At 40.4% G+C, this 22,412-nt stretch overlaps 1 protein-coding gene across 2 annotated transcripts in view; it reads right to left on the reverse strand.

The window, feature by feature from the left end:
* galnt18a (UDP-N-acetyl-alpha-D-galactosamine:polypeptide N-acetylgalactosaminyltransferase 18a) overlaps positions 1 to 22,412 on the reverse strand; it is a 215,994-nt gene that overhangs the window by 56,532 nt on the left and 137,050 nt on the right. For both annotated transcript variants that reach the window (XM_061721205.1, XM_061721204.1), the window contains exons 5-8: positions 13,565 to 13,762; positions 10,806 to 10,920; positions 5,687 to 5,872; positions 3,455 to 3,592 (exon numbers count right to left, since the gene is read on the reverse strand). In XM_061721205.1, coding sequence (XP_061577189.1) covers positions 3,455 to 3,592; positions 5,687 to 5,872; positions 10,806 to 10,920; positions 13,565 to 13,762 — 637 coding nt within the window. The remainder of the gene's footprint in view (positions 1 to 3,454; positions 3,593 to 5,686; positions 5,873 to 10,805; positions 10,921 to 13,564; positions 13,763 to 22,412) is intronic.

Here is a 22,412-nt window from a genome sequence, read left to right on the forward strand (position 1 = left end):
ACCATAGGTGAGGGTGGGAACGTAGATCGACCGGTAAATCGAGAGCTTTGCCTTTCGGCTCAGCTCCCTCTTCACCACGACGGACCGATACAATGACCGCATTACTGCGGCCGCCGCACCGATCCGCCTGTCGATCTCGCGCTCCGTTCTCCCCTCACTCGTGAACAAGACCCCAAGATACTTAAACTCCTCCACCTGAGGCAGGAACTCTCCCCCGACCTGGAGGGTGCAAGCCACCTTTTTCCGGTCGAGAACCATGGCCTCAGACTTAGAGGTGCTGATTCTCATCCCAGCTGCTTCACACTCGGCTGCAAACCGCCCCAGTGCATGCTGAAGGTCCTGGCTCGAGGGAGCCAACAAGACCACATCATCTGCAAAAAGCAGAGATGAAATCAAGTGGCTCCCGAACCGTACCCCCTCCGGCCCCTGGCTGCGCCTAGAAATTCTGTCCATAAAAATAATGAACAGAACCGGTGACAAAGGGCAGCCCTGCCGGCATAACATTATGACAGTTAAATGCTTTTGAAAATGTGTGATTAATCCAGTTTATATGGTAGAATCAGCCTGGGACTGTAATTCCTGTAAATCAGCGCTGTCCTTTTCTAAAAGTTATGTATTTATGTTATTTCACTCATTCATACTAGTAAGCGTTAATGTTTCTTGGCGGTGCAATTGAAAATAAGCCAATCCCGACAGCCTTGTGCCGTATTTTTCAAAGGCTGATAAACCAAAAAAGGCAAATAAAATTTGAAACAGACAGAGGGAGCGCAGGATACTTCCCCCTAAATGTAAAAACAAGCATTTGGCACTAATAGACACGAGCCAATGTGTTGAAACACCAACTCTACATGAAAGAACGATACATTTTTGTGAGTTTCCACTGCAACCGGCCTCTGTTGGGTTACGACTGATTAATTCCATAAAATTCTACATGAAATACTGAATTGGCACGGTTTTGTAAGCAGGCACGTTGAATGATGTCCTTTCATCAGTTGGTTGAATGCACAGACACTTTCAGAAAGCTGAGGCACTTCCTGTGGAATCGGTCATGTTGGAGTTTCGTGCTCTACACACTTATATCCACAGCGTTGTAAACATTCAGCGACAGCATCTCCGGTCTGACATTCAAGTGACCTTTAAAACATGGTGATTTGAATAGAAATGCCTGTTTATCTATTCTGGCTCTGTGCTTTGGTCTGCTCTACGTTTGCTCCTCAGAACGACGGCAACATACGGATATTCAAAGAAGAAAAAGAATTAAAAAACACTGTTTGCTGCATCCTTCATTGAACCACACAGATCCCCCCCCTCCTTTACTGGAACAGTTGCTCTCACCCCAGAGACTTGCTGTTTCTATTTAGAAAGAATACAGACTTCATCTGAACTTCAGTTCACTTACGTATCCCATCAACTATCTGTGCTCATCTGCAGTCACATCACACACAGTCCTGTGGGGGTTTCAGGATAGAGCTGGATCCATTATTGAGGGCTGAGCTGAGCTTTCTATTTCACAATATCTCACGCTGCTGTCACACTTCAAGCAGCAGTTCAATAATCTGATATTTTATTGATCCCCTTAGGGATTTTCTTTTCCTCTTTGGCCAATTTCACAGGTTAGAGGTCAGACTCAACTACAGCGCTACATCCCCGGACCTGTCAGTGATTCATCTGGCTCAAAGGTACAACAGCTGTTTTCAAAACAAAGACTTGAGCTTAGACCGCCAGGGAAAACGACAATACACACACAAGTCTTCCTCCCAAACATTTTAAGACTATTTTTTTTCTCAGAACCAAGCAGTTACCAATGACACAGCAGACGACCCCTATCACTGTTAAATAACGATCCAGAGGACAGTTTGGTGGATAGTGAGCATGCAAAATGCAAGACCAAAAGAACTTTATTTTGACCATTATTACACATAACTATTAGTAATTAATCATTCAAACAGTGTACTAAACAATATGTTTTGAAAAAGCTATTACTTTACAGGTTTCTCATGGTTTGGGGCTTGCTGACGTGACGTACATGTCTTGGTAAAAGAAAAAGCGTCCGACAGATTGTTGGAGGAAAAAAGCTTTAGATTTATTTAGTCAGGAACTTCACTGGTACCAGATGAACCAGACACACTCACACTCACACCTACGGGCAATTTAGAATGATCAATTAACCTAGCATGCATGTTTTTGGACTGTGGGAGGAAGCCGGAGTACCCACTAAGCCACCGTGCTGCTAGGTTTGGTACTTATCACTTGTCCTCACCTCCATAAGTCCTTTGTAACCAAACACACTGATGATAACATCTGCTTATAACTTAGGACTCTTTCATTTTGTCCAAGTACGGTAACTTATGACATAAACAAAGAAAAACAAAACAAAGCTAAAGCTAAAAGCCCAACTAAACAACACCAACCTCTTCAGCACCTAAACAAATACTGTTGATGCCTCTTTCTGAGTGCAGCCCTTTGAGTACGTGTCTTTTTTCAGATTCTTTTCTTTGATTCCGTTCAGCTCTTTTCTACCAAAGGCTCCCCTGTACTTGTCTGAGCTGCTGCTGCTGACTGACCTCGTCGTTACAGCTCCTCCACTCTTCAGCTCTGGCAGAGCAATCATTGACAAAGAGACAACCGATGGGGCTGAAGAACCAGGGCAAGACAGGAGAGCCTTGAGTGTCCAACAGGTCTGTCCAACTAAACTGTCCTTTAAAGATAAACTGTACAGGGTTTTACATTTGCCTTCATGTTACATTACATACATTCATGTTAAAGATTAAAACTTAAGATATGCCTTGAATGACAGCTGAGTTACTCTTCAGATGTATCTTTGAATTTAGCCATTCCATGACTAAATGCTGAAATCAAAATAGCAGAGCTGCAGTTTAAAAACCATGAGCCGAAAGATGGATCTGTCCTTATTTACAGTATGTGCGTAGCGAGCAGCACTTTTTGTGTGCCGGTGGAGAGGATTGAACTTATTTGGCAGGGAAACGAATGGACCCTTTGTTCATTCATTTCAAAGATTTATTTTATTACAGGTTTAATTAATTTAACAAATTTGCCTTCATTGAAAAAGCCTACTATTAAGAATCTTTGAAAATACAGCCCATTTGTTTGAAGCACGACAGGAGAGCAGATAAATTGGATAGATTAAAACTCTTTGGTGGTAAACTGTCACAAAAAAAAAGGGTTTTCATTTTTTCATAAAGAACTTAAAAAACTATCACAATTTCATAATGAATTGAAATGTCACTGAGTACTTTATATTCTGTTTTAAAGGAGCTGTGCATGTTTACGGTGTTTACGGTAGTGTTCTTCAAGCAGTGGGCTATGCGATGCAGATTTCTCTCACCCATGCTTGTTGGATCCCGTAGCAAATAAAAACCCTCATGCTTTAATGAACAAATCATTTTCTTTCTGGAAGGTGAAGCTTTCAATTACTGACGCCAAGGTAGCTCACCACTCCATAGGCGACTGTGTCGCGGTAGGATCGTAACTCCGGGTAGATGTTGGACAGGAACCAGCTGAACGGTCGGCACTTGAGTCGGGACCGGAGGGCCTTTCTCTCAGAAATGTCTCCGATGTCTATTCCTGAGTTCTGGTGGAGGAAGCAAACACGTCACTTTTGACTTGGAGCGTTTCACCAACGCGCCGAACCTCGAGCAGTGCATTAACTACAGTTTATTTCAGCTTTTGGAGCTGCATTGTTGGAATGAATCTAAAATAAGACGTGCAGGAATCAGGGCCTCGAGGCCTTTTTAGCTCCGTTACATCCGTAGAATGACAATGAGAGAGCTTAAAAAGATAAGAGAGGAAAATGACAGCAAGCAGCAAGAAACGTTTAGAGAGTAAAGGCAGGGAGACGGTTCATTCAGTGGAAAGAGACTGTTTTTTTTGAAGGAAAAGAAAGCTTTTAGTTTTCACTGGAATGCTCGGGCAGAACCTGTGAATAATGTCTGCTTGGAGAAGGTTTTAAAGTCATCTGTCAATACGATTATTAAGACAATCTCAATCCATAGCAATTGCAAAATGGTCAGTGAAAAAAAAAAAAAAAAAATCTCAAATCTATTTAAAATAGTTACAAAGGTGATAGCCAACTATTTTATGTTTCTATAAATTTTTGAATCCGTCACATTTTTCATTTGCATAAAAGGTTCACCTTTAGCCATATATGGATACAACGAGCAAATATTAAAATAAAGTAAATGAATCCCATTGGACTTGCTGAAAAGACTTTATAAATAACTCCTGAATATAAAAAAAGCTGAAGTGCTTCTCTGTGTAGCCCTTAGCACTGCTCAAGGGAGACAAGGTATATTATGGTCTTTCTCTCCAAGAGTAGAGACAGTGTCCTGAGGCCTTAACATAATGTCCTTGAAATGTTTTGTTAAAAAAAAAGTAAAAATAAAAAATGTAAAGAAAAAGCTCCCTTTCCAACCGTCCCTTTCCTGCTTTGGTCAATGCGGTTGGTTTCTTTACGGCTGGAGTCAGACACTAAACTCCACCCTTCACCTCCTCAGCTGTGGCCTCTTGAAGTTGGTTACAGAAAATGCAGGATGATGTGAAGTTGGATTGAGATAAAGGTGGAGACGTGGGAGGATAAGCCTACACTTATCTGGATCTCTGAAGTCTGAACAGGTCCCTCATTCTCAGATGTATGCAGCCTCAAACAAAGTGATGGGGTTGTAATATCTGAGCTTTTGAGTAACCCACTAAATCCTCTCAAGCACAGAAAAATGTCCCCCCCCTCTTCCCCTGACAATATGTCCTCTTTAAATAATATGAGAAAAATGACAGCGGATATCGTAGCCAGCAGCAGGACCAGTGGTGAGACAGATGCATTTAAGAAATAATCCAAAAAGGATGAAAAAAAATCTGTGTTCAGAGAGTTACTGAATTATAAACTTAATATATATATAAGCTCTAGATCTATTTTGTTATTTTAAAAGCTCATACTATAATTTTGGGTCAAGGCAAATTGTTATGGACTGCAAGTTGTTGAAACAACAAAAGACAAAAATTGAAGTAAATTACTTGCATTTTCATTTTCTTTTTTTTTATATATAGCTATATGACACCGATATAATTTTTATTTTGTAAAATTAACTTCTTTTGGAAGTCCAAGTTTAGACTAAAAAACAAACAAATAACATCTATTCCACAGAAAAGTTCAGTGTTTCTCTGGGAGCTTTTACAGTGAAACTCTGCAGGAGCTGCCGTCGCTAACTCCTCGCAGCTACACCTCGCTCTCATGGCCGCCAGCGGCTGATCGGTTCATACACTGTGAATCACAACCAAATGTCCAGCTGGAAACTTGGAAAGATTGGGTTCTCCTGTGATTGTGAGCGGCAAGAATCCAGCTACCTTACACTGTATCTGGAGAGCAAAACTACTTTTCTCAATTACTCTGATTTAAGTATCTCTGGAAGTTTAAATTCAAATTTAATATCCAGACATTTATATTGTAAAAGATTGAACTTTGACAAAGGAATTATGAGGTTTACTAAGACTTTATCCAGGACGGTTCTGCTGGTCCAGGTAACTTTGTCCACACTTGGACTCATCTCTTGGCTGCCATAGTCCTGGTTGCCAGGTGATTTTAAACACACTATTCGTACTCATATGAGCTAGTCCACAATTTTATCCCGGCGTGGACAATACGAGTCAAACCTCCCGGGTGCAGTCTGCTCACCTGCTGCGGGACGTTCCAGGCCATGTAGACGTGACTCTTGTACTGGTCCATCCAGACCTCCGCCACCCTCAGAGCGTTCCTGCGCACATGAGCCGTCAGGTTCTCCGTGTAGGGCTTGTGGGCGCGCTCGATGTGTGCGATCCGGGAGCAGGGCAGCACCTCCACGCTGCCGCCACACTGCCAAACCTTTACGGGAACAGACATGCAAATACATATAAGTGACAGCAGGTCATTCAAGGATAAGAGCTTGGTTTATTTTCAGCACCTGCCAGGCTCCTGTCAGTTAACCCTCCTGTAAAAAAGGAGGATATCATTAGTAAGCCGTGCTACACGTTGTTGTCAGCTGAAGCTGTCAGATCTGTCCACGCAGGCATAACCAGCTCCATGACAGCCCTGTGAAATGCTCAGCATAATTTCAGTAAAGGTGTTTAGCTGTTTAGCTCTAAACTGTGGATGTTTATTGTAATGATGATCTGATTTGATTTCCTGCCTTCTAACATATTAAGAGATTTTTAACAAAAAGCGGTCAGGAAATAAACAAAAACAAACCCTGAGGACATTAGCAGAGTGCTAATTTTTTTTATCTTTTTACCTGCCATTGTTTATGTTTATGTAATAATTTACTCGGGGGTCATGGAAAGCGCCTAGCGACAACTTCTGTTGTAATAGAAGCTATAATAAAATTGAATTGAATTCTCATCTGATGGTGTACAGGTTGAGGTCTTGGTTAATATTCAAACCCTGAAACATGAACAAACTTCCAAAGTATGGACATTCATGTCAAACCATGGTACCCCTCTTAACTGAGACTATGATCTGAGATTTATAGGTGTGAGATGTCACAGAAATGATCTTGAGGAAGACAGAGAAGTCAGTTTGAAGCAGCAGACACTGAATTCTGCTACTCGGCGTTTTGCTTCAATCACCAAGGGGCTTGAAAGGAGTGCCAGGTTAAAATACTTCTAAAATACTTGCCAGTGCATTTTTGTCACAAAAACAAAACGGAAACAAAACAGAAAAAGAAATGCCTCTGCGGTCACACAATAAAACTGTGCAGCTAAAAGAAGATGTGAATGGTGACGAATGAGGTAAACATATGCAAATTCCCTACAACACTTGCTCAAACAATTTCTGCAGTAGGGATATTGGAGTTTACTGTAACAACCAAACAAATCCTGGAGAATACTAATTTGAATAGAAACTGATTTGCTCACCGCTTTCCAGCGATGCACATTGTGTGTATGCTAATCCAGCCTGCCTGACAGCCTCCTTCCCTGCATCCTTTCAAAGCAGCAGCAGAGCAACAACTTCACTGCTGAGCTGGCCCCATGCCCAGACAGGAGCACAAACTAGAGGCAAATACGGAGGTAATACATGCCACGTCCACAAATACCTCAACGCTCTCTGCGCAGGATTTACAACAGGGGGCTGAAGTAGACGGAGCCATCGTTCAAGGATAGCAATCTCTGTTTGAGAGTGTGGGTGTTCACAGAGAGTGAAACACTCAAACACACCACAGCAAACAGTAAAGAAAAGGAGAATATATGCACATATATTTAAAGAAAGAATGAAAGGTGAACTAAAAGGCAAAGAGTGAGAAAAATAACAGCTGTCAAGAAGCAGAATTAGAGCTTCTCATCAGCTTATTGAATTATTTTGTCTTTTTTAAAATTTTGAATAGGATTAAACAGAATGCTGCCCATTACCCCCCAACCTGAAAAAAAACCAACAACTCTATTATAAATAAGAGCAATAGCAGATTATGTTTCTGCGTGCCACATGCAGTGCGTTTATAACCATAATTGCTCCTTAGCCCGTCTTTTTTTTTTTTTTTGGTCTAATGTGGAACAAATCTCCATCTTGGACTTATGCTTTTAAAAGTTTTAATGAGAAAATCAAAGGGAACAACAAATAAAGCCGTAAATTATTAATTATGTCAAGGATGACTGCTTGAAGTAATTAAGAAAAATAGAGATGATTTTAGAAGACTGGTATTAAATATGCACCATATCATAGCGTGACGATAGATGAAGCTTCATGAAAGCCATCTTCATCACAAAGGCAGCATGTGGGCCAGAAATACAGCGCGCTTCTACAGAAAGTGAGGCATAGAGGGGGGGGGGGATTTCTGCTAACAAAAAGGTGCGTCTGCTTTGTATGAGGAACATAGAAATAGAACAAACTAGCTGTTTTCAGGCTTAAACCTTGAGCTGAACTCAACACATGATGAATTATTTAGCGTAAGAGAAATGCCCTTGAGACGTGAGTGAAGAACAGATTCTGTCAAAATATCACTCTTTATTTACATAAAACTCTTTACGGTGCAGTGTGATACATCAGCAACAAACTGCAGCATCAGCTGTTTTGTTGTTGTTTGTTTTATTCATTTAAAAAAAAACGTTTTTTGTCATTCTTGCTGTCTTTAGGTAAAATAACTAAAGATGATGACGCACTTTTGTGAACCTTGTTTGGGTTCCATTTCGATGTCCGAATCACGTGACAAACAGTTTTAGGAGGAATTAAATCTCAATAGTTTAGTTGATTCTTTGTAAACTCTGTAATGCCTTTCAAGCCTTCTACATGCTCTGAATGTAAATCCACAGACCAGCCACTTACCTGCTTACAACTTGCTTGTTCTACCTTAGAAGCCCTTTTGCTTTTTGAACCACATTAATTGCCTCAGATTTGTTATGTGCACATCAGTCAAATCTCAGAGGGGCTGCACTGGTCTGAGCTCTGGTGACTGTGGAGGCCGTTTGAGTACAGTGAGGTCATATTAATATATATTTTGCAATTATTTGAGCTTTGTGTTGGTGCACATGCAGAATAATACACATACACTGTGGTTATCAGGGATGGACAGGGTCAACAACACGCTGGTACTGTGGGCGGGGCCTTAACTGTGCCCCATTCTTACATCATCAACAAAAGGTCTGAACTGATGCTACAAGGCAGGATGGATCCATGCTTTCAAGTATAATTTGTCCCAAATTCTGACCTACAAAGAAAATGTTGCAGAAGAAATTGAGATTCATCAGCCCAGGTCACTTTTTTGTTCATTATTGTTTTATCCAGTATCAGAAGCTTGCCTGAATTGCAGCTCTAAAAGTGGCACCATCTGCTGGTGTGGTCTCCTGCTACTGTGAACGATCTGCTTCAAGGTCGGACGTGGGTATTCAGATGAACCGTGGCCAGTTTGGCCGTTCTTCTCTGAACTCGAGCATCAACAAAACCTTTTCATCAAGGAAACTGCTACTCAATGGATGTTTCCTCTTTGTTGGTCAATGCTCTAAAATCCGGAGATGGTTCTGCATGAAGTTCCCAGTAAATCAGCAGTGTCTGGGAAGATGACCAAGCACAGGTTTCCGCCCCCCCAACATCTCGCTGAAATGCAGACTTGATGTCACGGCCTTCTATGCTCCAAAACCAAAAGAATCCAAAAGTATTATAATGGCCGTTGGTGGTAACAGGTGGTTTGTTTGATGAACGCACTTCTGAGACTTGATTGATTAAAAATTATATGTACTTTATTTTTATCAAAATTATAAACGAAACAATAACCAAAACTATCCTAAAACTTAAATGAAAACGAAAATTAACTTAATCTGATAATACAAGTCAAATACAAGTGGTCAGAAATAATTTTACAAAATCTCTCGTCATCACACTGGACATTTGACTAACCAAAGAAACTCCATCATGCCCGGTGTGTTCTTAACCACTTGAATAAATGGGAGGGTCTAAAAGTTACCAAAGTTATATTAAACAGTTTTAAATACAAAGATTATTTACAGATTTTGGCTCCAAACTAACTCAAGTATATTCTAATTTCCTGAAGAAAAAACTAAATTGATAGAACATGAGATTTACAAAAATTCAACACAAATGCCCACAACACTTGATGTGCAGCACTGTGTGTGTCTTAGGCCTCTTTCAGAGTTCAGGTGAAAGTGTAATGTGAGCAGACTGGAAGGGCCATGTGATGGGGATGAAATAACTTGGGCTACCGAGGTCAAATTGCTCTTGCAGAGAGACCGGCTGTTCATCCCACAATGTACGATCCAGCAGAGTCTTCCCTGCGCCAATTTCAACAGGTGTTTAGCTAATTTGTCTGTACAGTGAAGGCTACACACAATTACATGATAAAAGTTGCTTCACCAGTGTGCACCTGTTTGAACAGAGCACCAATGAGGTGTTGTTAGGCAGAAATGCACATGAACACCTCATAACAACAGGTGATGACAGTTTTCTGCATTGCGGTGTTTTTTTTTTTTTTTTGAGAACAGTAACATAATCATGAAGCCAATTTACGTGAGCCATCGATCCTCGAAAGCTGTGCACCAAATCCAGATCTGACACAAGGAAAGCTTTGGGAATTACCCATATTTAAGGGCTACAATGTGTCTGCAGTCCAGCAGCTGGGTTCAAGGTAGGGCAAGGCAGAAGCTGAGATCAAACCTGCACTCTAATGACGACGCACTGTAAATTACTCCACACAGGTCTGAGTCGACACTTTCTGTTCGATGTCTCCTCCATCCATTAAGTCTTGAATCACTGGCGCCTTCCTGGGAATAATTTGTGGGCTCAGAACACGTGAGCATCTGCAGAGCCGTCTGCCTCGGGACATGTGATCAGAGACTGAACCAGTGCACTAAATCTAAATGATGTCACGTTGATTCTGTACAATGATAAAAATCCCATCAATGTTAAAATCTAAAAGCTGAAAAAGAAAGAAAGAAAACCAGAAAACATTAGAAGCTATAGTCAAACTAGAAAATACATGCAAGTAGCAGGTCTTTGCTTCATAGAATTTGAATGTCATAGTTATATCCCATTACTGTGTTCTTATTTGACCAACAATCTGCCCAGTTTGGGTGAGTCACGCTCAGTGACTCAGGTGAATGACTGATGCAGCTCTCATTCTGTCACATTAAAGGTCAGTTGTCTACTTTTGCATTCTGGATATGCCTGATATTCAAGATATTTAAATTTGGACAGTGGCAATGGCTGATGCCTCTGCATTAAATAGGCCTCAAATATGACATTATTTAACAGTTATTTAATTCAGTTTACAAATATGATGGGGTGTGGAAATGTTCAGATTTGGTATGTGGCTCACCCTGATGCCAAGCTCCACATTTTCTCCACCGTAAATTTCCATGCCCTCATCTAGCAGGCCGATCTCTTCAAAGTATTTTCTGTCCACCACGAAGCAGCCAATGAGAGCAGGGCTCCTGCAATATAAGCGAAAGAGGGGAACAGAAGTGGTTGGAGAAAGGCAAAGGAATAACACTTTGTGAATGTATAGCACTAAGGGTTTAAATGCAAAACATTCCTCAAAAGCTGAGTCCTAAATGGCAATTAGCCTCACACTAGGGATCAGCACCCTGAGGACATACTCTTTCACGAGTAGAATTTGATGCCACTGTCAAAATTATATCTTGCCCGACACAAGAAATTCAGGACATGTTGTGAAAATGTGGGAGGGCGGCATGCACACGCGGATCAACATCCAACTGAATCAACGGGAGTGAAAAATAACTCATATTAGTATTCATATCGGTCCCACACATCTACTGTGATCAATATGAAATACATGACTGCTTCAAAAACAGATTGTATGGATGAAAATCTCTTTTCTGTAGATGTACTGATTGGAAAACAGCCAAAGACTCTCAAACCTAAAAAAAAAAAAAGGTGAACAGAAACAGGACGCCCCTCTGCAGGAATACCAATAAATCACAGCTCACGCGTTACGTAACATGATTGTTTTTGATAGTAAAGCAAATGAAGCGCTGTGATGCAACTAAAAGGCTCATGGTCAAGATCATGAAATGACCACAAATGGTGATAAAAGACACATCATGCACAGTTGTTCAATCACTGCTCCTGAACAAAATGTAGCCAAAGCAGTGCTCTATCGAGTGGATAGTTGCGCTACACTGGATCATTCTTTAAAATCTTTGACAAATGTTGGAATTACTCACTTATCCAGATAGTGAAAAGGTATCGACATCAAAATCATGAACTGGTGAAATATTTCCTAGGTGTGAATAGCCTAAGCTGCAGCGGCGGCTGCTACAGCCTCTGGAAATGATGGATGTGCACGCTGCAGCCGGACAGATGTTATGCCTTCAAAATGGCTTCTTCCCAGTAGGTTTCCGTTGTGAATGCTAACTCAACAGAGTAATGCACGGGCCGCTGAGATAACAAGTGGAGAGACTGCGAGAGGAAACCTGCAGAGGTTTAAATGTGTTAAACTCCATCTGGGCTAGAGGTGGGGTGACTTCCTCATCGGCTGATTTAATATTCTCTAGATCGAGGCCATTTTCACCTGCAGTGGTAACATTTAAAATCTTAGATCGAAATCACAATGTCAAATATTCTGTGACTGGACGGCAATAAGCTCTACAACCCTACAGTTTAGCAGGATGGACAGATCCACAAAGTCTTTTAGTGGTTGGATACTTTGGAAGAATTGTTTATGTGTCCCTTGCCATGTTTATAGCCTATCCCAGCCCCTGACATCAAGGATCGGCCTTCCCTCTGGCGTTAAGCATAAACTCAAGGCTGCTACCTCTGTGGCTCGGACCATTACCGCATTTCCAGGTTCAAGTCCCGGAGGCAGCAGCCTCATCAGAGAAGACCAGACATCATGATACGGCATCCAGGTTGTCCAGGATTAAACTGCAGCGTTCCCTGGTCAGCTAAGAGATACAAGTTCTCCAGCATGTCCTGGTTATACCCTGGGGCCTCCTTCCAGTTTGACAACCTTGGAACAATATGGAGCTAATAGAGTACTGCCTGACTACTTCTGAACCGCCATACTTTGTGCACTATGTATTAACTTTTAAATTGACTACATCTCCCACAGGCTATAGTATAAACCTAAATTAAAGCAGAGAGGTGGCTCTGTAATGAAGCATCCATTGCTTTATTTGTAATTTAATTTCCTCAAGCACAACAAAGCCTGAAGACGAAAAGAAAATGTAATGATCCAGATACTCACAGTCTAGACTGTGACCCAGTATTTTCTTGCCTTAACCACGAAGAAAATAAGATGAAATATATTTTCTTTTGACACAAACAAAACTCATTAAGCACTCTGGGATCCTGTCTTCTGAGCAATTCACTGGGGTATATTTCAGGAAAATGTACATAAACAGATGGAGAAGTGAGCAATTGATGCTATTCACCTCCTTCACTTTATAGTACAGAACATGATACGTCCCTTCGTCTTTGCCCAAATCTATACAGACTGCACTACTGGCTTGCTTGCCATAAAGCTCAGCAGCAGGTGTTTTGTTCCCTTGCAGATAATAGTGAGCAAGCAATTTTGGTTTTATTGGTGGGTATTGTTTTTTAAGTAGCTTCTGCAGGCTCTGTGTAATCTTTATGTCTCAGACTGCCCTGCCATGCAGAGTATCTGGATTACAACATCCACTTTAAGACGTGTATTTGCAGTGATTGTGCATGCTATCAGGTATGTGAAATATGTTTTATGTAATTTGGACAAAAACTGCCTGCTCGGGAATTTAAAAAAGCTGCTCTTTGTTACATTTATTGTGCCTCAGGGCTTTGTTGCATTCCTCAGATTCAAAATGGATTTTGGATAATTGATACTACAATTATCAGAATTTACATAAATAATCTTTTATGGGGATTAGCGGTAAATCCTAAAATTAACAATCTTGGCAACTGATCTTATCCAAATCACTGTGATATGCCTTAAGTGAAGTTATTAATAATTAATCCAATGCTGGCGCTGGATTCCTTTCTTGATATGAAAACATGTCAATGAAGTTCATTTTTGAAATATTTTTTCCTTTATTCTCAAATTTATATAGACCAATACTGTACAGACCATCTCCTTTTTACCTTATAGGGGCTGTGTGGTTGCGCTGTGTCCACCAGGACTTGGGTGGGTTGAGGTACCGACACCATAGTTCCCAGTCAAAACCCTGAGCAGACAACGGGTATTCCTCGATTTCAAAGGTGTCATACTTGATGTTGTCAAAAGAGGGAGAAACTATTCGGGTCCGATCCTCTTTGATCCGCTGCAGAATAGGTTCTGCCCTGTAGGATGACAAAGCAGGCAGAGAATATGTGTAAAACATGACAGTAAGTGGATTCAGGACTCAGCAGCGCTGTGTTAGATTGAAAATTTAAACCCTATGTTTCTATGTGGCTAATAACTTCCTCAAGGGAGTATGTCGTGGTGCAAAGGCAATCTCCAAGAAAACAGTTTATGTTGAATGAGTGAAACATCACATTTATAAACTGCATCACAGTTGTCAAGATGTGGCTGGGTCGGATCTCACAATTATTAAATGCTTGACTCTCACTCTTGCGGCTGGAGTTCATGCCCAGACTTGTGCCTGAGATTTAGGTGACATAATGTGATTTTGTTTAGAGTAGGAAGAGGTCCTTAGGGATAGCAGAGTATCTAAAGCTGAAGTAGTGTCTGAAATTGTCTCTAGAAATGTTGGATACAAATGTTGCATGAAAACGTTGCGCCCAGAGAAGGGTTTAATACTGTTTCGATTTCTTCCCAGAAGGTTTCTCTTGTGAACACTAACTCGACAAAGCAGTGCATGGGATGCTAAAATAAGAAATTGAGAGGCTGCAAGAGGAAATCTGCAGAGATTGAAATGTTTTAAAGTCCATCAGGACTAGAGGTGGTGTGATTTCACCTGGTAGTTAATTTAATCTTGTCCAGAAGTTGTCTCCTGCAGTAGTCATAATTACAATTTTGCTGGTTCTACTTTTGCTTTAAATTCTGAAGTGGCTTATATTTTCACTTTAGCCTTTAGCTAAACCACAACAACGGTTTACTGACTATCTTGAGTGTTCATCTCCAGACTCCTGAGTGGGACTGAAATGGCATTTGGTTTTAAGATTTGGAAAGGCGTTACAAGTCAAGGTGAATTAATTCAGACCAATGATTTTCATTAACCTTTAACAGCTGTAAATGGAACATGATGAAAATTGCTGGTAATATCCTGCAAAATAATTTGATGGGTAAAATTCTCCTTGGTCTGAAAGTATGTGGACGTGTAAGACACTGTTACATCATATACCCAGATGTATTTTTAAATGCATAAGAAATTAAGCAATATATATATATATATATATATATATATATATATATATATATATATATATATATATGGGACACTTCACAATTATTTTGGGGCGTGTCTAAAAGAGGGATCACGACTAACTGCTTTTGGACTTTGCAAAACAGTATTCATGAAAAGCTGAGTCTTTGAAGAGCAGAGAGATCTTTGCTTTGTCAACAAATTGGAGAGACTGGAAGGGATTTGCATTTTCATTCTACTTTGGGTCATATTAAATGCCACAACAAATCTGGAGCAATTTCCCTGCATGAATGATAATAACTTTAGCCTAAAATGGACACCTGTTATTTCTAATCCCCCAGATAACACTGCATCAGGACCTGCCAATCAACAGCTGATACTACTGCATGGAGTAAAGCTTATGTTGGGACACCTTTGTCAAACACTGACACCGGCATTTTTGGGGAGAAATTGATGCCTTTAGAACCCAAGCTAAAAAGGATAATCTCGATTGTTGTCAGCAGTCCAAACATCAGGCTCTGTTATGGCAAGGGTGTGCATAAGTGTCCTTGGTAAAGGTCATTTTCACTTACGTAACAGCAACATTAATGCAGAACAGTACACTGACATTTAAGAGCAGCACTTGGTTGACCTTGAAGATCACGCCGTCTCCAGGGATGTCCATACATTTTTCAACAAAATAATGCAAAGCCACTTTTAACAATAAAGTTATTATAATGATATAATACTTTCTTTAAAAGTTGATTGTTGATTGTAGATCCAACTTTGGCAGCAATGCCTTGAAACAGCAATTGATATCGGATTAAAAGGGGGTACAAACTTTTGCATGACTGTTCTTCCAGTCTCTAAATAGGTACGATCCATATAAGAGAAGAAAAAAGCTGTAGAACTCTGTTTTTCTTTGATATTCTGACCAAAGCATGTCCGACATTTCATTAAGACCTCAAGAAATTGTTTAAATTGCTGCATCGTTCGGTACTGATGGGGTTTGATTCATCATGTTACAACTGGTTGTCCTGATTTATGGAGGTGTAAATGAAAATAACTTGTCACTAACAGTAAGAATAAAGACAAAATAAGAATAGATCTTTCTGGTTTAAAATTAATTTGTTTTATTTATCTTAGAAGGATAACAAAAGTTTGTGACTCAAACCACACTGTTAGTTTTTCAAGACATAACTTCAAAATGAATCTATTAAGTGGAAAATTAAAGGAATTTCTCAAAATTACCACCTATTTTGAAGTTTTTTCCCTTGTGAAAAAATAAACAAGCAAGTGGATGATTTAAGTTTTCGTGCAGCTAAAAACTCCCCCATGATAAATAAAGCTCTACAGTCAAATTAAACAGTCTAAAAGTCCTAGAAACTAATACTGCAAACCAGAGTGAAACTATTGATTTTCTGTCTGCTTTATATGTAAAGTGGCAACACTTCTGATATTATAACCTTAAATAAATTAAACATTTGTGGATGGTTATTTATTTGTTTCATAGATTTTTGTGTAGCTATAGAATAGTAGTTCATCTTCAGAAAAATATCCATTTGATGTGTTCCTTGTGAATATATTAAACAAGTACAAGAGGATAAAAGAGTAGACGAAGAGGAAGGAACAGTGATTCAACGTGAGGGATCCTGAGTGAATCTGTAGTCCTGACTGGACGAGGAAGGTCAATCCCAGCGAGCAGTGAGGATGAGGAGGAATCAAAGATGTGTACGCGTGTACTCCCGTGGGATGGCAGAGCAGAGTCAGTGGGAGAAGTCATTCAGAGTCTGAAAAGTGAAGTCCCAAAGAGAAACGCATATGCAACTTCCTCTGAAGTCCTTTGACCTGAATCAAAGAAGGAAGCCTGGGAAATGGTTGGAAAAGTCAGTACTGGTGAGGATGAAGGGGTGTGATACAGTTAGCAGAGGGCTATGGCAGAGTTCGAAGAGGATAAATAGAGTCTGAAGAGGATAGATACAGCCCAAAGAGGATAGATACAGCCCAAAGAGGATAGATCCAGCCCAACGAGGATAGATACAGTCCAAAGAGGATAGATACAGTCCGAAGGATAGATACAGTCCAAAGAGGATAGATACAGTCCAAAGAGGATAGATACAGTCCGAAGGATAGATACAGTCCGAAGGATAGATACAGTCCAAAGAGGATAGATACAGTCCGAAGAGGATAGATACAGTCCAAAGAGGATAGATACAGCCCAAAGAGGATAGATACAGCCCAAAGAGGATAGATACAGTCCGTAGGATAGATGCAGTCCAAAGAGGATAGATACAGTCTGAAGAGGATAGATACAGACCAAAAATCAAACACTGAAGGATTCAGTTGAAGTTGATGTTGAAAGCAAATGTGGATGATGGACAAGTGCAAGCTCGTAATGTCAATTCAGGATTCATTGTAGTCACTTACACAAATGTTACCGGGTTAAAAAAGCTTTGTGGTCAAAATAGTTGAAAAAAAGTAAGAAAGCGTTCCAAAACAAATAACATCTGTACACAAGAAGACGTGTTTTTTATCAAGATGAAAGAAGACCAAATGGTATTTTATCTTAACTCATGCTAACCTATGATGTGCTAACCGACATTCATTCTTGTTGCATGAGTCAATCAAGTCTCGGATCTGTCCCTGAAATTATGTCCGAGACAAGGAGTGGCGGAGCTGAAATGAGGGCTCCCGGAGCTCTGGCCAGGCTTTGGCTGCTGCTACAGCTGATCCGCTGATCTGACAGAGGTTCTGTCAACAAACTAGTGGTTGTCTTTCCTGTGGCTGGCCTCGGTCAGCTACCTTCAGTTAGGGGCAAACGCTGCTGCTGCCGGCTGCCCTGGTGCAGCAGAGCCAATTGCAGTGGTGTGTTTGCAGGGCTTTCCACAAGCGCCGGCTGCCGGCCATATGGCCAACTACACAAGTCCAGCCGGCTACTTTAATGACCATTATTTTTATAGCCTATATAGGCTATAAATATTATTTTTCGATTTTAATAAAATTAAATGTTTTTCTCACAGACTGAAGGGGCTTTCACAGGGGGCGCACAGCGGCAGCCGGCGGCGGCTTTCCCATTCATTGTGTATGTGCTGCCGCGGCGCAAGGGCGCAGGGGTCTCCCGCCGAACTTGGCAGCGCGCAACAGGGCGCACACCGCCGAGCTGCCGCCGGGTTTCCGCGGTGGCAAGGGCGCAAGCTGCCTCTGCGAATTGAACATTTTTTTATTTCACCGTGATGACATCTCGGCGGTGTCCAATAGGAGAGAAGGTGGTGGACGGTGAAAAAAAAACTTGCAGCTTGGAGATCAGAGACGATCAAGATGGAAGAAAGAATGATCCTGGCTTAGAGTTTGTGTGAGGAGTTCTGGGATGCGAGACTGCAGGCCTATCGGGACATCAAAAAGGGACAAAAGTGGAGAGAAATCTCCCAGAATTTGGACATACTTGTTGTGCTTAAAAGTGGTAGAAATGTGATATTCTTTTGCTCTATTAACAATAAAATGTAAGTTTAAAATAAAATATAGCATTTCCATGCCTCATATCAGGATCAATTGAATCATTTATCAATATATGTTTATGAAAAGACCACGTGTCAATACTTTTGTAAACTGAAGCACTACATGTCCACTCAGTATAAAAATCTATATGGCTGACATGGGCTAAAAAACATCAACATAGTTCAGAAAGGTTTTTTAATAAAATACGTTTTTAACCATTTACAGTGGAAAAAAAGAAAAAATGTAAAAACTTGAGGGACAGATATATAAAGGAGAGGAAGGGAGGCCAGGTGTTCAGTTGCAGTGATGAAGCCTGAAGTTGTTTGTGATCCTGCTGAGACTCCAACTCTTCCCAACAGGCTGTCAAACTGCTCCCTGTTCAGCCTGAAGTAGAAGCTCATCATGGAGCTGTAGCTCCCCAACGAGCCTGTATTCCCCCAAATCCTGTCTTCATGAGGATTTCATGGACCCTCCTTGCTGCTGCTGCTCGTCTCCTCCTCCTCCTCAGAAGAACTAAAGCCAGGGCTTTTCTTTGAAGCAGGGACAGATGCATTTTGCAAACCGAGCTGTAGCTACTGTACGTCCAAACGAGTGGGAAAACGGCGCCAGACCGGAAAAACTGTTTTTCGGTCGCCAAGCAACTTGCAACAAATATGTACGCGATGGGCGCATGCGCGCACTGCTCTGCGCCGAGTCTGCGCCCACCCCGGCGGTGTGCGCGGCGCAAACCGCGTTCTATGTGAAAGCCCCTTTACCAACCAGCAATGTGACACCGTCAGAGTCATGCACAGTACACAAACTGTGATGTTAGAGAGCCACCTTTTGGTCAATTTAAGCAACAGCATCGCCAGCTGCTTGACAGTGGCTCAACTCATATTAGTTTACTGTTTTTGTTGTTAATAATGTCATTGCAATTTAATCTATGCAATTGTGAAAAAAAATGGCAAAATAAATGAAAAACTGAACGTTAAGTAACGACAGGCGCAGATTTCCATAGGTCGGCTTCCGCTGCGTGAAACCACGCCTACAACTAACCCGGCCGGCCAGAGCGTCCGCCATTGTTTGGAAGCGTTTGTGCTAACCACTTCACCTCGGGCTGTTTTAACAACGAGGGACAGTAGAAATTAGGTTTTGCATCGACACTTACCCTCATAAAAGGATCAGTACCCACAGTACGGACCCGGCAACTGCACACGAGTCAGCGGTAAGTGACGTTATTTTTTACGTTATTTATATTTGATTACAAGTATGATCTTTGCATGGGCTAAGTATTTAGCTGAGCTCCGGTGTTACTCCGTGTTACAGAGCTCTATTAGTACCGTAATACATTTTTTCTTCTGTTTATGGTTTCAGATCTTCCAAGCAATGCACCTGAAGCTGTTCAACGACACCTTCAGAAGACGCACGGTCCTTCCTTGAGCCAGCAATAGTGCATAAATGTTATTTATATACAACTTATGTTTTATTTTTTTTAACAATAAAGTTGCCATTTGTGAAAATTCAGTGTTGTGATTTCTTTACAGTTAACATGATTAATTTGCCTTGTAACATAAGAAATTAAATGATGAGGAATCGGAGTAAAGAACTGTGGTGTACCTGTTTAGAATTCAATTAAATCTTCCTGTGTGAATTAGTGTGAAGACGAGGTGACCCGGTCCCCTCTTCAGGGAACTAAAGGCTGATTTATGGTTCCGCGTTACACCAACGCAGAGCCTACGGCGTAGGGTACGCGTCGATTTAACGCAGAACCGTAATTCAGGCCAGTTAGGACAGTCCAATAGAAAATAAAGCAATGGAATTGATTTTGTCACTGAAGTTTGATCGCATCGCATGGGACACGCTTTAATAGTGTACGCAGCCGCTGCTCTTCTGCCTAGAGCGAGGCTTTGTTCCCTCCCCTCCTACACGTCATTCAGGCAGCCAATCAGCACAGAGCCTCATTATCATAGCCCCACCCCTCAGAATCCTTCATAGAGAAGGAGGTTAGAAGCGGTAAAAATAGAGACATGGCCAACAGGCTGAATTTCTGATTTATGTAGAAAAAACAAGCTTTTGATTGTTTTTAAGACATTCAAGGCCTGTTTAAAATATACATTAAATGCCATAATAGGTCTCCTTTAAGGATGCAGTTGCATTTCATGCACTCAACCCTACCACTCCTGGAAATACAGATTTTAATAAGAAAATAATAGATAGTTCATCCAATAAATAAATAAATAAATAAATACAAAATAAACTAGATGTCTGCTTACCAAAAACAGCAAGAGGATTTAAAATCATTACACAATGATAACTGTGTGAAGACATGGCAGGATTGCTGACAGAAATGAGGATAAAGATAGCTTTCCAAGTCTCGCAGGACAAACTGGTTGAGGCGATCATTTAAATGCAAATTTTGGTTGGCATGTGTGCAGAAGGACACAAACCGGAAACTGTGCCTTCATGTTTTATCAGCTCAGCCCCGCAGAAACTGATAGTCTAATGATGATACCCAAAAGGTCCGACATCTGAGAGGATGGGGGATCCTTTCCTCCTTCACACCAACACCTCCTTACGACGTGAACCACAACTCCTTTTTAAATGTATCTACAATAGACAACAAACGATACATACAATTAGCCAATTAGCCGCAGAAATCCATTTAGAGAGAAAACTTTAAATTAGGTTGGCACAGAATGAGAGAGATTTCCACGTCAAAGAAAGGTAGATGCTCCAGACTTTACAAAGCGAGGCTCCTCAAGAAATTATTTTTTCACCGCTAAATATTAAATTATGTTTATTTGCTTTGAAACACATGGTGGGAAATCTTTGATTAGATGAAGCGTAGCCTTAGTAAATGGCAATTAATTATCTTCTTGTTTATGGCAACAAAGCTGAAATTATATTTCACTCTTTATTACCTAGGAACATCAGGGGTTTGAAACTGGTTTTATAATGATAAGCTTTTAATTCCAGTTTTTTAAATAATAAAATACAATAGAAATAAACATTATTTTACTCAATATTGTTGTTTTTATTATTAACAATTAAACTTTAAAAACAAAAAATAACCAGGTTTGACTTGTGCATGAAAATGTGTTTTCTTGTTCTTTATTGTTTTTAGGCTGTAAGTTTTTATTATAATTCAGTTTCTTTAGATTTGACTAAAAATTAAATTGAAATCAAAACTAAAAACGTGGTTATGGTTAGCACAATGGTGTTTATGGGCCATACAATCCTGCCCTGAAAAATGATGATGCTCTTGATTTCTCTTTTCCATGCATGTCATAGCTGACTTGGGCGGGTATCATTACCCTGGTAACCAAATGGAGGGCCTTTGATTGCAAGTGGCACCACTGTGTTTTTTTGTTGTTAAAATATCAATTATAGTTTAATTAGAAAAAAATATTTGATTATTTTAAGGAAGCATTATGAAGCTCTTGCATTATTCCATCCCTATAAACAGCAAAACTCTTTGGACTCCCATCCCGGTAGTATCTCTGTTTATGTTCACTGCAATAATGCATCATGTCAACAATGACGTCAATGGTGACTGTAAGGTGCAGATAACTAGAGTGGACACATAGCAGAGGTGACTAAGAGACCTAACCGTGGATGCCGCTTAACAGTGCTAGTGGGCGCTTGCAGTAGGTGGCCTAGGGGCGGGGCTTTCAGGCTGCAGAACTGGAGGGAAGAAAGTGTGTATGTATGTATATATATATATATATATATATATATATATATATATATATATATATATATATATATATATATATATATATCCATCCCAGTCCCAGCCCAGCCCAAATTAGAATATTCTGGGAATCTTAATCTTAAACTGTAAAACATAATCAGCAATATTAAAATAATAAAAGGCTTGCAATATTTCAGTTGATTTGTAATGAATCCAGAATGTATGACATTTTTGTTTTTTTAAATTGCATTACAGAAAATAAAGAACTTTATCACAATATTCAAATTTTCTGAGACAGTCCTGTACATCTATGGGTTGCAGAACCCTTGAGAGAGAGAGAGTTGTAAAACGCTTTGATCTCGCCGCGGAGCTTACAATGGGAGTCGACGTAAGTCTCATAACTCTCTCTGTGCGTCCGAAATGCCATACTAAAAAGTATATACTAAAAAGTATACTTAAGTTCGGCACACTTTTGAGT

Source organism: Cololabis saira, chromosome 5, assembly GCF_033807715.1.
Source record: "Cololabis saira isolate AMF1-May2022 chromosome 5, fColSai1.1, whole genome shotgun sequence".
NCBI classification, from domain to species: domain Eukaryota; kingdom Metazoa; phylum Chordata; class Actinopteri; order Beloniformes; family Belonidae; genus Cololabis; species Cololabis saira.